This window comes from Podarcis muralis, chromosome 1 (assembly GCF_964188315.1).
Source record: "Podarcis muralis chromosome 1, rPodMur119.hap1.1, whole genome shotgun sequence".
Lineage (NCBI taxonomy): Eukaryota > Metazoa > Chordata > Lepidosauria > Squamata > Lacertidae > Podarcis > Podarcis muralis.
In genome coordinates, this window is record NC_135655.1 from 82,386,122 (window position 1) to 82,402,338 (window position 16,217).

General features: G+C 42.9%; 3 protein-coding genes across 4 annotated transcripts in view; all 3 read left to right on the forward strand.

Moving 5' to 3' along the window:
* Positions 1-16,217, forward strand: part of LOC114601534 (apelin receptor) — a 492,419-nt gene that overhangs the window by 328,389 nt on the left and 147,813 nt on the right. The window lies entirely within an intron of this gene.
* On the forward strand, positions 438-5,437 carry LOC114601688 (olfactory receptor-like protein COR4). Of its 2 annotated transcripts, XM_077933234.1 has the most exons (2): positions 438-467; positions 4,565-5,437. In XM_077933234.1, exon 2 carries the CDS (start codon positions 4,631-4,633, stop codon positions 5,435-5,437), a length of 807 nt encoding a protein of 268 aa, XP_077789360.1. In that variant the 5' UTR covers positions 438-467; positions 4,565-4,630. The 2 variants fall into 2 exon arrangements, with proteins under 2 accessions (XP_077789360.1, XP_028594887.2); XM_028739054.2 differs by lacking the exon at positions 438-467 and having other exon boundaries at positions 4,490-5,437.
* On the forward strand, positions 10,086-11,015 carry LOC114601694 (olfactory receptor 5J3-like). The gene has a single exon (XM_028739112.2). It carries the CDS (start codon positions 10,086-10,088, stop codon positions 11,013-11,015), a length of 930 nt encoding a protein of 309 aa, XP_028594945.2.

Below are 16,217 nucleotides of genomic sequence, written 5' to 3' on the forward strand. Positions count from 1 at the left end.
TTCTGACAGGACTCTAGTGTCCAAGAGCAAAAGTCTTTCTTGGTCCTGGTAAACTGTCACACAGGGTAAGAGTAGAGGACAGATGGCACACAGAAGCAGTCTAGCAACTTGCTTTGCTGCTTTCAGCAACAGACAGCATTGACCATTAAAAGGTGATTGGTTGCATTGGATTCTGCTACATATGTGCATGGATATCAGAACACAGACATATAACAATACATCTATTTTCAGAAGAACATAAAAGAGCCATGTTGGATGAGGCCAATGACCCATCTGGTCCAGCACTTTGTGCTTACAGTGGTGAACCAAGGGGAAGGCTGCAAGAATTGCTCTCTGTTTTATCCTGGTTTAAATTTTACCTTTTTTATTCTGGTGCAGTAACTCTTGGAACTGAATGAATGGTGAACATGAATTGCACTACATCTACCCCTGAATTTGTTTTCTCAGGACTGACAGCTTCCAGGGAGGTGCAGATCACCTTATTTGAGCTGTTCCTAATGATTTACCTGGTCACCCAGGTGGGGAAATCTCAGGATGGTAGCCTTGATCCATGCTGATGCCCACCTCCAGACTCCCATGTACTCCTTCCTCCAGAGCTTGTCCATAGTTGACAGCTTTTATTCAACAGGTATCACTCCAAAGCTGTTGGCGGACCTCTTAGTAAGAAAAGCCACCATTACCTATGTAGGTTGCGTTCTTCAATACTACACTTTCATCTTTTTGGCAACCTCAGAGTGCCTCCTGCTTGCTGTAATGGCATATGACCGTTACGTCACTGTCTGCAACTCCTTGCTCTATGCAGTGATCATGTCCCCGAAAAGGGGTTTCATGACCTCTTAAAGTTGTAAGTTTCATGTACATAAAATGTTGTGTTTGAACACATTGTATTTGGAATGCTGTAAAGAGACATTTACCTTAAATGAGAGGTTCCACTCTGGGTGAAAGCGGAAGGCTAGTGTTTTTCAATTTCAAGGAGCTAAACTACTTGATGACTCATCTCCTGGAAATCAGAGCTGCAACTCTTACAGCAAGAAATGAAACTTCAGAAGTCAGAGATGGGACTTGAGAGAGGAAAGTTTACTGAACAACAAAAAGAACTGAACCACATTGCTTGTTTGCAGTTGTGCTACTTTACTATTCTGTTCATGTAATGTTTATACCTGACTAGCATTTAAAACTGTTCCACAGTAAAACATTAAAACACATTCTTGGGGTTGAACTCTCATTTACTTCTACACAAGATGCAGATCAGGAATTCCACCGAACAACTATAACATTCTGTGCACACTTACCAGAAAATACTAGGACTGGGTAGTATGGCTGCAATTCTATACACACTTATTTGATAATAAGAACTATTGAATCCAATGGTACTTATTTGCAATTAAACATGCATAGAATCATGGTGCATAAAACCGGGGGCAGGGGCAATAATATGCCCATGTTTGGTCCAATAAAATAAACAATCCCATCAGTTATATGGCATTATTTCACTGGGAAATATTGGGATGTATTTCCACTGAAAAGGGTGGTTTAGGGAGCAATCCTAAGCATGGAAAGCTAGCATAAGTTGTACTGATTTACGTTTTTCATGGATATATTCTAGCTCTGTTTCCAGGGGTGAATATTATTAAGCCACTGCTCAGTGGTAGAGCATCTGTTTTGCTTCCAGAAGGTCCCAGGTTTAATCCTCAGCATCTTGAGGGAGGGTAGCATAGACTCCTGCTTGAAACCCTATGGAGCTACTGCCAGTAGGTGTAGACAATATGAGTTAGAAGAGCCAATGGTTTGAGTACATCACCATCTTATGTTCCTGTGCTTCCTACTTTAAGGCTGTACTTCCACCTCCATTATGGAGACAGGCATTACAGGAAATTCTGCTATATTAATTTTGTTTCAATGGGGCTAAATGGTGTCCCTGCAGGTTTGTGAACCTTCTTGATTGACAAGAAGGGAATTGGGCTTATTTCTACCCCCTCTGTTTATTAGATTAAGGATTCAGCTCAATGCCTTTATCCACCAGCAAGTTTACCTCACATTTGTTGTGAGGTAAGCAAAACCTCCAAACCAGCTCAATTTGTCTGTAGGCAAATTCTGTAGGCTGTTTCCTCCTTGGCCCCAAATATGGTGACCGAGTAACTCCACAGCAAGGCCATACACATGCATTGCCTGCTTACCTTTGGGCAGGGGCAAAACATGCAAGTTGGGTGGGTGGGACATAGTACAAAAATTACTTTGGAGTAAAAGAAGCATTTGACAAACAGGGACAATATTCACAAATACCTTTGAGATCAATTACCTTTCTTGAAGAACACACCACTGGGAGAAACTTTAATTGTGTTGTTTTGGTGTTAGAGATATTTTTGAAAACTTCATGTAATTTGCCTCAAATCTCTCTGTGATACACATAAGTAGTTCAGAAAAGCACAACTTCATTTCAGGAATGATTTCTTAAGCAACTGGACATCTTCCATTTCTTCTACAGGTAATTCTCATAGCGTTAGTGACTTTTCTCTTTTCGTAGCTTGCTAAATATTTATTCGTGGTTGCCTCTTCACTTTGTTTATCAAATGTCTGAAAAGCATAAAGAAAATCATTACAATATCTCAGGTCTGTTTTGGGCCTGTCAAACTCACTAGGAAAATGTGGTGATGCATCAGAGGATCAATAAACCTGGTTTTGTTGGCTGCCTTTGAGTTCTAAAATGGGAGATGCAACAACAACATAGGAGAAGCTCTGTGTTCATGGTCCGTGTGTCTTAAGTTGTGCAATCTGGTCCATGTCCCAGAGAATGAATCCGCCCCCCACCCCCAGTCATATAACAGCAATTGCTCTGGTCATTTGAGGGCTGCCTTGAGCCTCATGGATAGCAGTTCTGTTTACCCATCTCATATGGCAGCTCACAATGTTCCTGACTTTGGGTGATGCTGGCAGGTTCCCTGAAATAGACTGATATACCAGAAATAGTCTGATTTGTGCCCTCCAGAATAAGGTCTGTTATATTTAATCCAAGACTCATATTTTCCAAATAAAGATGAATAAATTTGTTTTGTGGTGTCATTAGTAGTTTTGTGATGTCATCAGTAGTTTTGTGATGTCGTTAGTAGTTTTATTGAATATAAAAGCCAAACAATTAATAAACCTATAGCCATGAATTACCTTTCCATTTCTCTTGTGGTTAGGAGGGTGGTTCCAGCCAGATGTGGGGAAAGAATGTGTGGTTCTTTTATTCTACTGTTCCAATTTTGAAAACTTAAGAGAATGTTCCTAACATTCACTGGAGTGATCTGGGAAAAGGGCAACATTGTTCAGACTAGAAGAAACTTTGACATATCTACTTATGTAAATGTGAGGAGACATAGAAGTGAGGTTCAGTCAGGGAGAGTGATCCAGGTCCATGATGGAGACACTTGTCTAAGAGAAAGAATAATGCTCAAAGGGAAAAGTTAGGTAGAAGATCTTGAGGAATGGAAATGGGATGAAGAGCTGTGGGGAAAGAAAAGAGGAGAGTCTGGGAGCATCAAAAGAGGAGTAGTGCAGCTGATGCCAGTGTGGTAAGGGTCCATAGTCAACAGTGGAGAGAACTTCACCTTCCAGAGCAGTGTCAAATTCAGAGGCAGGGAGTGTTGAACTAGAAGATAAGGGAATGGGTAGCCCAACATTTAAGGTGGCTCTAACACTCCAGTCCTAGAGGACTATGGAAACTGGGGGTAGGGGACCCAGCTATACAGCTGCAAATAAAATGTTTTAAGTGTGTTGTAATGTGCAATATACAAATGTGACACTAGATGGCGAGAGTGAGCTATGACAAATTCAATGTATTTTTCAAAACGTTTTTTTTAAAAGCATTTTCACTGCGTTTTTTTTTAAAAAAAATGTGTGCAGATTCCACCAGGCTCACTATTGTAACTTAAAACAGTAAATTGTTATGAGCTAGAATGGTGTCAGAGTTGTATCATTTGAGGGTATTGGGAATTGGCATGACATGGAACTTTCCCCAGCAGCCCACAGAGGACATGGTATCATTCTGCTTTTTCCAGTTTGACATTTTATGTACTTCTAATGTGGTGAAATCTGTACATGGTAACCTAAACTCAGCATATAGAGACCACTGCTCTTGCCAAATTCCATTTTATTTGAGTTGTGATTCCATCTAATTGAAGCAGGACTGTGAAGTAGCCAAGAGGTCTAAGAGCGTTAATGGCTCACTTTAGCTGCAATAATTAATTTTGTGGAATTTACAGTCTGTCCAGGTGATTGATGGGTGCAATGGCAAAACCAGATTAAAAACCCTCCACCAGATTTCACTTTTTAAAAAGTCTCCAGTTAATAAAGGTCCATCAAAGAGGACCTCCCAGCCAAACAATTGTAGCTCACACAGTTCAACTACTGAGGTTAGAGAAAAGGAGACAAAAAGAGGTTAAAATGCCATGGTGTCCCATATCTAATAAAGAAATCTTGCTTTGTTTTTCCTAACAGGAAAGTGTGAATGAATCCAATGGCTAAAGAAAATTACACCATGACAACCAGCTTCAATCTCTTTGGACTAACAGAAAATCTGGAGCTGCGTCCTCCACTCTTTGTGGTCTTTTTAATAATCTATATTGCCACACTGGTGGGGAATCTTGGGATGATTATATTGATTGGCATAGATCCTCAACTGCACACCCCAATGTATTTTTTTCTCAGCAGCCTGTCCTTCCTAGATGCCTGCTATTCCACCACCATCACACCTAATATGCTGGTGAATTTTTTAGCAGAAAACAAAAGCATCACTTATGCTGCCTGCATTTCACAATATTGTTTCTTTGCAATCTTTGCCACTACTGAGTTTTTTCTTCTGGCAGCCATGGCATATGACCGGTATGTGGCTATCTGCAACCCTCTGCTCTATGCCTCTGTGATGACCAAGAAACTTTGTGCAGGTCTGATAGCAGGATCCTACCTCTTGGGTATTGTGAACTCTCTGATTCAGACAGGTGGCTTGTTGAGACTGTCCTTCTGTGGTTCCAATATCATCAATCACTTTTTTTGTGATCTCACGCCTCTTCTGAAACTGGCCTGTAATGATATCTACATCAATGAGATGCTGGTATTCATTTTTGGCAGCCTGTTTGAAATGAGCACCTTGCTGGTCATTATAATCTCTTATGTATTCATCATTATAGCTGTAGTCAGGATTCGCTCTGCTGAGGGGAGGCATAAAGCTTTCTCCACATGTGCCTCCCATCTCACAGCAGTGGCCATATACCATGGGACCATTCTTTTCATGTACTTCAGACCCAGCTCCAGCTACTTTCTTGACACAGACAAAGTAGCCTCTGTGTTTTACACAGTGATAATACCTGTGTTGAATCCTTTGATCTACAGTCTGAGGAACAAGGATGTAAAATGTGCTCTAAGAAAAGTGATTCAGAGAAAAGTGGTATTTCAATAAATATCTCTTTTAACAGTTACCAAGTATAGGTGGACTGGGCCACCTATATGCCAATAAAATCTTAAGGCATGGCCTTATATCAACTGAACATACTGGAACATTTCCAAATGTATTTTGGTGATCTATACCAATAGAATAATAAAATCCTAGCAACTGCATCTTTTTCCAGCCCACCACATATACCTTAAACCTTCCTGTCTATGGACATCGAGGGACATGGAACTTCAGGTCCAGCATTACCCTACAAAGAACGAATTAAATGCCAATCGTCTTATCAGGAGATGAGGGAATTGAGAAGGTGTGTATTTCAGAATTCCCTGGATATGTTAAATGCATACACTGTGCTTTCCTTCTCTGTTCAGTCTGTCATAGGCCTCTCAGTTTCATCAGGATCTAGCATGGTTTGGCAGTCCCAAATGGAAGAGGAGCAGAGAGAAAAAGTGGTGGAGGTTGAACCTTGAAGGCTGCCACCCGGGGATGGAAGATGGAGGTTCTCCTCTTGCAACTCTAGATATCAGGGGGAGAGAGAAGCAAATCTGCTGGCTCTCTCCACTGCCCCTCCTGTGAAGCATAGAGTTTCACTGGGGTAGGGGGAGCACTTTGACCAGCCTATATGAGGGACTGAGCAGAAAGAGGTGGCAGTGAATCCAGAGTCTGAGGGCAAGACACAGTGAGCCCACGCATCAGCCCAAATGGAGCTTACGTTTGTGCTCACAGAAATCTTGTAAAGCAAGAAAGTCATGTGTGTGAGCTCACCCTATCTTTAAAATCTTGGTGGGAGGGGTGTGGTAACTGTTGGGACATCTTCACTGCTTCCATTCAAATGTGTACCTCTTGTCTAACCGTTGTACCTTGGAATCATGATTTCTGGGCCCTGTGATTGCTGCTGAGCCTCTTCTGTCACTAGCCTGAATAAAGATATCTTCCTTATTCTCGGTTAAGAAGCACCGTTACTGTGTTTTGGTATGGGAGCATGACACAGTCCTTCCACGCCAGTCAAATGCAGATCATTTGCTATCAACAATGGATTCTGCCCTTAGTGGTTGGGGAACTTGACATGGTCAGGTTACTTCAGAGCAGAAACTAGACCAAAATGAGTGACCATGAAAGTAGCAGCTGCATTGCTAAGAATGAAAAGGGTAAAAGGTAAAGGACCCCTGGATGGTTAATTCCAGTCAAAGGTGACTATGGGGTTGTGGCACTCATCTCACTTTTAGGCCAAGGGAGCTGGTGTATGTCCACAGACAGCTTTCCGGGTCATGTGGCCAGCATGACTAAACCACTTCTGGCACAATGAAACACTGTGATGGAAACCAGAGCGCACAGAAACACCACTTACCTTCCTGCCACAGAAGTACCAATTTATCTACTTGCACTGGCATCCTTTCAAACTGCTAGGTTGGCAGGAGCTGAGACAGAGCAACGGGAGCTCACTCTGCTGCGGGAATTCAAACTGCCGACCTTCCAATTGGCACACCAAAGAGGCTCAGTGGTTTAGACCACAGCGCCACCCGCGTCTTTGCTAAGAACAAAAGCAGCATACTTGACTGCCTCAGCTAACACCCTATGGTTGGAATAGGAGCACAAAAGTTAAGCTCCCCATTACAGACATGCAGGAATGTGTCAAAGGTTGTAAAGATTAGAAGACAGCAAAAACTAGTGCAACTTAATTAACAAAATGAAACACCGCACACAATGCCATTTAAAGTGAATTCTTTAGATGTTCAACAGTTCTTGGTCAAGCAATGTAGTGGTATTTGGGGTCTGCATGCTGACACACATCAGTGTCTTTAGCAACACCTGTGGGAGGTTGCATATGTGCACAGAAAGCCCGTCCAAGAATGTATCTCTCTTACAGGATTTGAATGACTGAATGCACTGCAATGCCCCTGTGTGTGTTGAGAGAATTTCCCTCGTAGTGATACATGGGAGATCCTTACATGGACATGGTAGATATGACAGGCAAGGAGAGTTTCTTGAATCTATGAAGGAAGAGAAGCAAAAGTCCTATCCACTCCTAAACTTCATGCTATCCTTTACAGCCCTTTAGGCCAATTAGATACAAAACAGTACAAAATGCCCAGTCAAATTTTATTGTGGAGACTGTGTCTGATTCAAGAGTACATACTGTACTCTGTATGTACACTGGAGTACATACACCACCACCATTTGTGCAATTCAGACAGGTGGAAAGGATCCAGCTCTGCCATTGTTGGATTCTGGCTCAAGTGCAGTGGAATACATTCCCCATATCAAAGGCAGTTTTAGGGTAGCAAGGTAAAGATAAGGTAAAGGACCCCTGGATGGTCAAGTCCAGTCAAAGGTGACTATGGGGTTGCAATGCTCATCTCACTTTCAGGCCGAGGGAGCCAGCGTTTGTGTACAGACAGTTTTCTGGGTCATGTCACCAGCATCACTAAACTGCTGCTGGTGCATGGAGGACCGTAACGAGTGCCAGAGCACATGGAAATGCCGTTTACCTTCCTGCAGCAGTGGTACCTATTTATCTACTTGCACTGGCATGCTTTCAAACTGCTAGCATGACCAGTTTGGGCACAAAGGGCACCACAACAATGCTGTAGAAAGGAGCACGAGAGGCAGGGGGTGCTGAATTTTGACGTTGCACAGGACACCACTGGAATTTGAGAGCCCAAAGTCCGCCACTGCCCATATGGCATATATAAAACTGAGAAAATTATTTATATCATGCTGAAGACTGGGCTAATTCAAATATTGATTATGGTGTTCCTTGTACTTGAAGCATGAACAAAATAAATTATGAGGAAAGGTATGTTCATTATTTATATTCAAATAGAAGGGGGAAAGAACAGCAATTCAATTTTTAATTAACTTTTAAAAAAACAGAGCTTTTTTTAGAGCTCCCACAAGTGTAATTTTTAATTATTTTCTCTGAGACTAGAGTTGCTTCAGGGATTTCATTAATAATAATAAAAAATCCCTCTCCCATCATAAATCATTGAATCTGGGATCAACTGTCCTGTAAAAATTGCGCAGTGATGCTGCCATGCACTCATTCCAGCCTCCTGGTAAAGGTAGACTGCCTTCCTCTATTATTTGCAGATGGTGTCGGCTGTAGCTGGGACTTCCAGATTTCCTTTGCATGTTTTAAGGTAGCAGCAAGCAAACTGCATTCAGTGTTTCGTTTTCCATTGCAAACTGATTGATAATGAAGATGTATGTGATTCATGCCTGAACCTGACAAATCCAACAAAGGTGCTGGTAAGAACAGAGTTTGTTTGCCTATTTAATTGGAGTTTATATTTCCTTGGACACATATTTTAAATCTATTCAATGTTGACTGTTAAATTCCATTTTGACCGTTTTAATGTTTATGTAAAAAATATTCTGAATTTCTGGTTTCACTATGCTGGCTGTTTAGCCGTAATAATAAACATTCATTCAGTTTGTTCATTTAAAAAATACTTTCCTTGAACAGGAATGTAATGTTAGAATTACAAGGGCCTGAAAACAAAAGTAAAGATAAAGGTAAAGGGACCCCTGACCATTAGGTCCAGTCGTGACCGACTCTGGGGTTGAGGCACTCATCTCGCTTTATTGGTCGAGGGAGCCGGCATACAGCTTCTGGGTCATGTGGCCAGCATGGCTAAACCGCTTCTGGCGAACCAGAGCAGCGCACGGAAACGCCATTTACCTTCCCGCCGGAGTGGTACCTATTTATCTACTTGCACTTTGACGTGCTTTCGAACTGCTAGGTTGGCAGGAGCAGGGACCGAGCAAAGGGAGCTCACCCCATCGCGGGGATTCGAACCGCGACCTTCTGATCAGCAAGTCCTAGGCTCTGTGGTTTAACCCACAGTGCCACCCGTGTCCCGAAAACATAAGTACCCATCAGGAAATGTGAGTTCCCTAATTTGATGAAATAATGCAAATGGTGGCGGTGGGGATTTATAGGGGTAAATCAGAAGATAGAGATTCTTAACTATTTCTGTGCCCTATCCCCAATTCTTCCCTTCAAGTGCCCTTCCAATATGCCATTCCCTTGGATTAATTTCCTCTCATGTAGTCCAGCTGAAGGGAAACCAGGATAAAATGGCTGTTCCATATCCAGTTCCTGCTTATTTCCTCCTGTAAATTAGTATTAGGAAGAAGACAATAGTGGAGTACCTTCTGTTTGCCTCATAACGTGTAGCTCTGACAAACAAAAATTTGGCAGGCCTCTAAAAGGAGAAGTCTTATTTTCATTATTTCTCCTAATACACACGTTTCTGGGCAATTTCCTCCTAATATATATATATATAAACATTTTTACAAAGCCATTTCCCTTGCTATTATGCTTTTTTGCATGTTACTTTAACAAATATATGGATTTTTATACACAACACCCTAGTATAGGATTTATTTGTTACACAGTGCATGACTGGATAACTTCATTGCAAGATTCAGAGAAGTGCAAGTGCCAAAGTATGTGTGTGTTTTGGCTTGCTGATTCTTTTGGAAAGTGTGAATTAGGTAAGCTCACATTTAAATGTGATATAACAATATATAACTATTTAAATCTTTATAGTGGCTTGGTAACTGTGCTACCAACAGTGCCACCAATCAGAAGTGATGACCCTCTTCTTTTCATTGTGTTAACCAGGTGCAAGTATCATGTCATCACAACTAAATGGCTGCAAACAATTATACTATGGCGACTGAATTCATCCTTCTTGGACTAACAGATCGGCTGGAGGTTCAAGTTCCCCTCTTTGTGATATTCCTGTTGATCTATATTCTGACATTGGCTGGGAATATGGGGATGATAGTACTGATCAGGATTAGCCCCCGGCTTCACACCCCTATGTATTTCTTCCTTAGCAATCTTTCTGTAGTTGATCTCTGCTATTCTTCCATCTTTGCCCCAAGGCTGTTGATGAATTTAGCACAATCTAAGATCATTTCTTATGCGGGATGCATCACTCAGCATTGCTTCTTTGTAGTGTTCGTGAGTACCGAAGGCTTCCTCTTAGCTGCAATGGCATATGACCGTTATATTGCCATATGTAATCCCCTGCTCTATACTGCTATTATGTCCAAAAGTGTCTGCATCTACTTAGTAGCAGGGGCATACTTTGGGGGGATATTGAATTCCATCACACATACTTCTGGATTGCTGAGACTGTCATTCTGTGCCCCTAGTATAATCAACCACTTCTTTTGTGATACCCCAGCTATGTTGAAAGTTGCATGCTCTGATATCCATATTAATGAACTTTTGTTGGTAACCTTCTCTGCGACAGTTGCTATTTCTACACTCCTGGTCATTGTAATCTCTTACCTCTACATCCTCTCCTCTGTCATAAAGATGCGCACTTCTGAGGGCAGAATCAAAGCCTTCTCCACCTGTGCTTCCCATATGACAGCTGTGACTTTGTTCTATGGACCAGTAAGCTTAAGTCACTTGCAGCCCAGTTTCATGTACTCTGTAGAACAGGAGAAGATCTCAGCTGTGTTCTACACCCTGGTGGTCCCAATGCTGAACCCATTAATCTACAGCTTGAGAAACAAAGAGGTAAAGGATGCTTTGAAGCAAGTGATCAATTGTCAAAAGAAATAATCTGAGTCTCCTCGCCTCAGGATGGTTTAGACTGCAGGGGTGGGCAATCTGTGGACCTCCAGATGTTGGTCCATAGCTCATATTTGTGCCACTGGGCATGCTGGAGTGGATGGGAGTCCAACAATATCCAAAGATTCAAAGTCAAAGATTCCCCATCCCATATTCAGTCATTTATTTTGAATGAGTTGGAGGTCCAATGGGGAGAGCAGATATTGTCTTAATTTGTCTGATATGCAAATATGATGTACAAATAAAATAAAATGGAGGGAAAATAAGCTGGTGTAGAAAATGCTTTTGTTTATTCATTTCATTTAGTTATCTCCTCCCAAGAATAAAATGCTTCCCAAGGCAATACACACAAAATACAAAAGCAAAATTCACATCGATAACATTTCAAAACAAACCAGTGAAACAAAGACTCTCCTCCTGCAAGAAAGGGGAGTGGTTGTGGTCGGGAACCGGACTCCGTCTCAAGCAGGGGGCGTTAGCCCCCTGCCTCCCACTCACCTGGCTGGCGCCCATGCCCACGGGCAGGCACCCAACCAGGTGCCTGCGAGGGGGCGTGTTTAGCAGCCTAAATTGCTGTGGCACCAGCCTTCCAGCCTCACTTTTCGTCGTCCCATGCGAGTCATCAGCTAGGAGTCATCACAGTCATCACAGGGAAGAGCCACGAGGTTTGGAGCCGGGGGGGTCTGTGTGTGTGGAGGCTGCCTGGTTCCTGGCTTGCCTTTTAACTTTAGGAGGCTTGTGTGCGCTCATTGCTTTACTGCTTTTAAAAACCCAGGCATCCAGGTTTGCTTTGCTGTGTCCTCTTTTCCATGCAGCGGCGTAGCGTGGGTTGTCAGCACCCGGGGCAAGGCAAGTAATTTGCGCCCCCTAACCCATGGATTTGCGCCCGCTAACCTGTGGATTTGCGCCCCCTAACCCGTGGATTTGCCCTAACCCCAGATGTTGCGCCCGGTGCGGCCGGCACCCCCTGCACCCCCCACGCTACGCCACTGTTTCCATGTAAAAACCTACATTTAACCTTCTATTTCCCCCCCACTCCTGGTGCTTGATTTGTTTGTGCGGTCTAAGTGCGAATTACCTTTCTTAAGCTGCAGCTTGTTCCCTTGCCCAGCATGTGCCCCCAGCGAGGTCTGAGTGTGAGTGTGGTTCCGTCTTTCTTTCTCCCTCGTCTCCTCACTTTCCTTCCCCTGCCTCTGCCTTGGTGGCTGTGCGTTTTATTTTAATTTTTGGCCAGGGTGCTTGTACGTTTCCCCCTCTATTGCCCTTGCCTGTCCGATTGCATGGCTGGTCTGGGTGACTGAGTGGGTTTGCCTTACATTTTAATTTGTTGGCCAGGGAGCTTGTGCGTTTTCCCCCTCCATTATCCTTGAGAGCCTGGATAGTCCTTGAGAGCCATATTTTAAAATCTAGCTGCCCAACATAATATCAGAAAAGCAGCATAATAAAGCCACCAAGGCCAGGCCACACAATCAGATACTCAGACACAATTTGTTCCTGAAAAACAAGGCAGAAATATAGTTCTTACAGCCAGTAATGGAACCTACCTAAGATCACATGGGATTGTGTGTGTGTGTGTGTGTGTGTGTGTGTGTGTGTGTGTAATATTACTGTTTACTTGATCTAAAGAACAACAACCCTTTAATCTAAAATATTCATTAGAAAAATAGTGTGTTCCAATCACAGTGATTTAAGGGAGAAATAAACAGTCGTTCTTCATGTGGAGCAACCTTGTCCTACATTTTGGGTGTGAGAGAACAGTGAAAGCAGAAAGCAGAGTGATAGCACTCTTGGGGTGGCTTGTTTCTTTCCCAAGTGCTCTTTTTGCTAACAGAAAATTAAAAATCACAGCCTTCTCATTCTTTCTCATTCAGCTTGGGTGTCAAGGCTTCAGTGAATCCTATCACTCGCACAGCAGCAGCAAAGAAGCAGATAAAAGAAGAGTTCTTAGCAATTAGTTTATTCAGTAATCACAGCGAGAGACAAAATAATGCATCTCTCTCCTAGAAATGGCATTGTTCCAAGTAACGTCCCGTCCCGTCCCCCCTTCATCTCTCTCTTTTTTTAAAAAAATAATATTTATTGAGTTTCCAAAAATTTAAACACTACAAACAAAAAACAAAAAAACAAACGAAAAACAACACAATACAATACAAAAACACTACAAAACACTACAAAAAGACAAATAAAACAAAACAAAGACCATTTACAACCTTTATTCTTACTCTTACATCATCTTAACATTCATACAATTTACAATGTTTTTGTAGATAGTCCTTAAATTTCTTCCAATCCTCTTCCACCACTTCTTCTCCCAGGTCACGGATTCTGCCAGTCATTTCTGCTAGTTCCATATAGTCTATCAGTTGCATCTGCCATTCTTCCAGCGTGGGCAAGTCTTGAGTTTTCCAGTGTTTAGCTATGAGTATTCTTGCTGCTGTTGTTGCATACATGAAAAATGTATAATCCTTCTTTAACACCCTCTGGCCGACAATGCCCAAAAGCAAGGCCTCTGGTTTCTTAGGGAAGGTATATTTAAATAGCTTTTTCAACTCGTTATATATCATTTCCCAGAAAGCCTTAACCCTAGGGCAAGTCCACCAGAGGTGAAAGAACGTTCCTTCAGTTTCTTTACATTTCCAACATTTGTTATCAGGCAAATGGTATATTTTTGCAAGCTTGACTGGGGTCATGTGCCACCTGTATATCATTTTCATAATATTTTCTTTTAAGGCATTACATGCCGTGAACTTCACACCGGTGGTCCATAACCTTTCCCAGTCTAAAGCCGTATAACTTCATTCCAACTTTGTTCTAACATTCATTAATTTTGCAATTTTTCTATAATTAGTCTTTAAACTTCCAGTCTTTTTCCATCAGCTCTTCTCCCTGGTCTCGGATTCTGCCGATTCTCTCAGCCAACAAAAAGCAGATGATTCACAACAAAATTTAGGGGTCTGGCAGGGCAAATCCACCTCCTTCTTTAGCATCCGTTAATATCTTAAATTTTACTCGAGGCTTCCTGCCCTGCCAACCAAATCTAGAGACGTCCCTCTGCCACCTCCTGAGACAATCCCTCCCATCCAAAGCTTGAAATGTTTGAAACAAAAGCGACATCCCCGACATCACAGCAACCCTCGTCCCCACCACAGCAACTCGGCCCAGCAATAACAACTTCCAATTTGACCCTATTTCCAAATCCCCCTTCAAGCCAACATCCTTCACAGTTGCCCTTGAATAGATTCACATTTCTGGCGGTCATACTAACCCCCAAATACCTCCCTTTCTCAACCAAAGTTAGTCCTATCTCCTCCTGAAACTCTATCAAGCTTTTCTTTTCCTCAGGTAGGGCTCTGATCCTCAATTTCATCTGTTTCTCTTTAAGTTCAGTCATAACAAGTGTCAGCTTGTATTCCTCAAGTTGTCCTTGTGTGAATGGGACTCTCTCCAGTTGAGTTACTTTAACTTCAGCAGCAAGGGTTTCCTCCTTAACTTCATCCGCAGTTTGCCGTATCAGGGTAGATTCCTGTATCAATTTCTGGGTGGTTTCTGAATTGGTATTCACCTTTTGTCCCAGGTTATTTAAACTTTCTGCCATCAAGTCAATTTTAATATTTACAGCATCCACTTTCATATTTATCACATCTGTTTTCTTCTGAAGCTGTTCCAGCGAGTCATTTATTTTCACTAATACAACCGCTAAGGCCTCTTCTGGCGACATTCCATCTTTCCCATCTGCCATAACACTCAATAGATTCAAGGTCAGTCTCACAGTCTCACAATTTTTATCTTACAGCTGGAAATTTCCCAGCCCAGATCTTATATAGCTGCCAGTTTCAAGAACTTCCACTAGAGGGAAACAGTTTCTATTTGTATTGATAAATAATATCCTCTTATAAGCACAGTTCAAATGACCCAAAACTAGTTTCAATTTTCAGTTACTTTCACTGCTGGAGACAGTAGAAACAATGTGTCTTCTCTTATGCTAACTGTCAATGAATGATCCAAACGCTGTCAATAAACATCCCACCAAACGTCAGACCTACTAGCAGCCCGTTCCCAGGGTCCGAGCGGTGGTATTTTACCTCTCTTGGTCTCTTCCGCAGGCAAACTCAGTCCACAACTCCCCCCCCTTCTCCTGCCTCCAAGGGAGGGATTGTATTCTTTACTTATGAAAATTTAGTCTTTTACAAAAAGCTTTCCAAGACTTCAGCTTGCAGCCTCAATTGCTTCAGACTGTTTACAAAAAGGGAAGGCGGACTTCCTGTATTGAACCTTCCCCGTTTTGATGCCAAATTAGACGTTTTTAAAATCCAATTTTCCCGATTAAGCTCTACTCACGGGTAGTTACTTTAGAGTCAAATTGTCCACAGGAAAAAGTCAGCGCTCTCCGACAACAGCTATGCGGCTTCGCTCTGTGGAAGAAGCAGATGATTCGAAGCACCGCGCCACTCACCCCACGTCGCTCCGGATCCCCGAAACTGGGTTTCCCCGTGAGTGGGGGAGGCGCAAAAGGTGCCCGCCGAATCCCACGCTCACAGGCTTCTCCCGCCTGTGATTTTTAACGGGTCTCCGCCTTCGCCGTGGCGGCCAGACCCAGATTTCCACGGAGCTGATTCCTCCTGATCAGAGGAATCCAGCCATTGCCGGAGGCGCCTCCCCGGAAGTCCCCCCTTCATCTCTCTCATACTACATCATGCCTGTGCCAGTTGGTCTGGGCTTTTTGTCTCTGAGCTTTATGTTTGGCTACTCTCACAGCACTCCTAATCCTGGGGGAGGGGGCTCAGGAATGCTCTCCAAAGACACAGTGTCTGTTGGCTGCCTCTCTCCTGGTGCTTCTCTTTTGTCCTGCTAGTATTTCCCAGCTTCTGTTCTCTGCAGCCTGTGCCCTTCTGCAAAGCACTGTTCTAAATCTACACTGTCCTCCTGTCCTCAGGAAGGTTCAGAAGAAGGGGGACAGCCCCCACCATTCCTCCTCAGTTCAGCCCCTGACATTGTGTGTGGGTGCTCAGGTTCAAGTGTCTTGGATTCTCATGGATTCCAGCTGGTGGACTCAGGCTCAGAAGAAAAATTTTCAGAAGGAAACACACCAATCTATGTGGTGATTTCCCCCATGAAGAAGTGGGCTTCTGTGCTCATATCCCTGGCTACACAAGAACCTCTGAACCGTTGCTTTTTGTTTTTACCAGCCCTGAT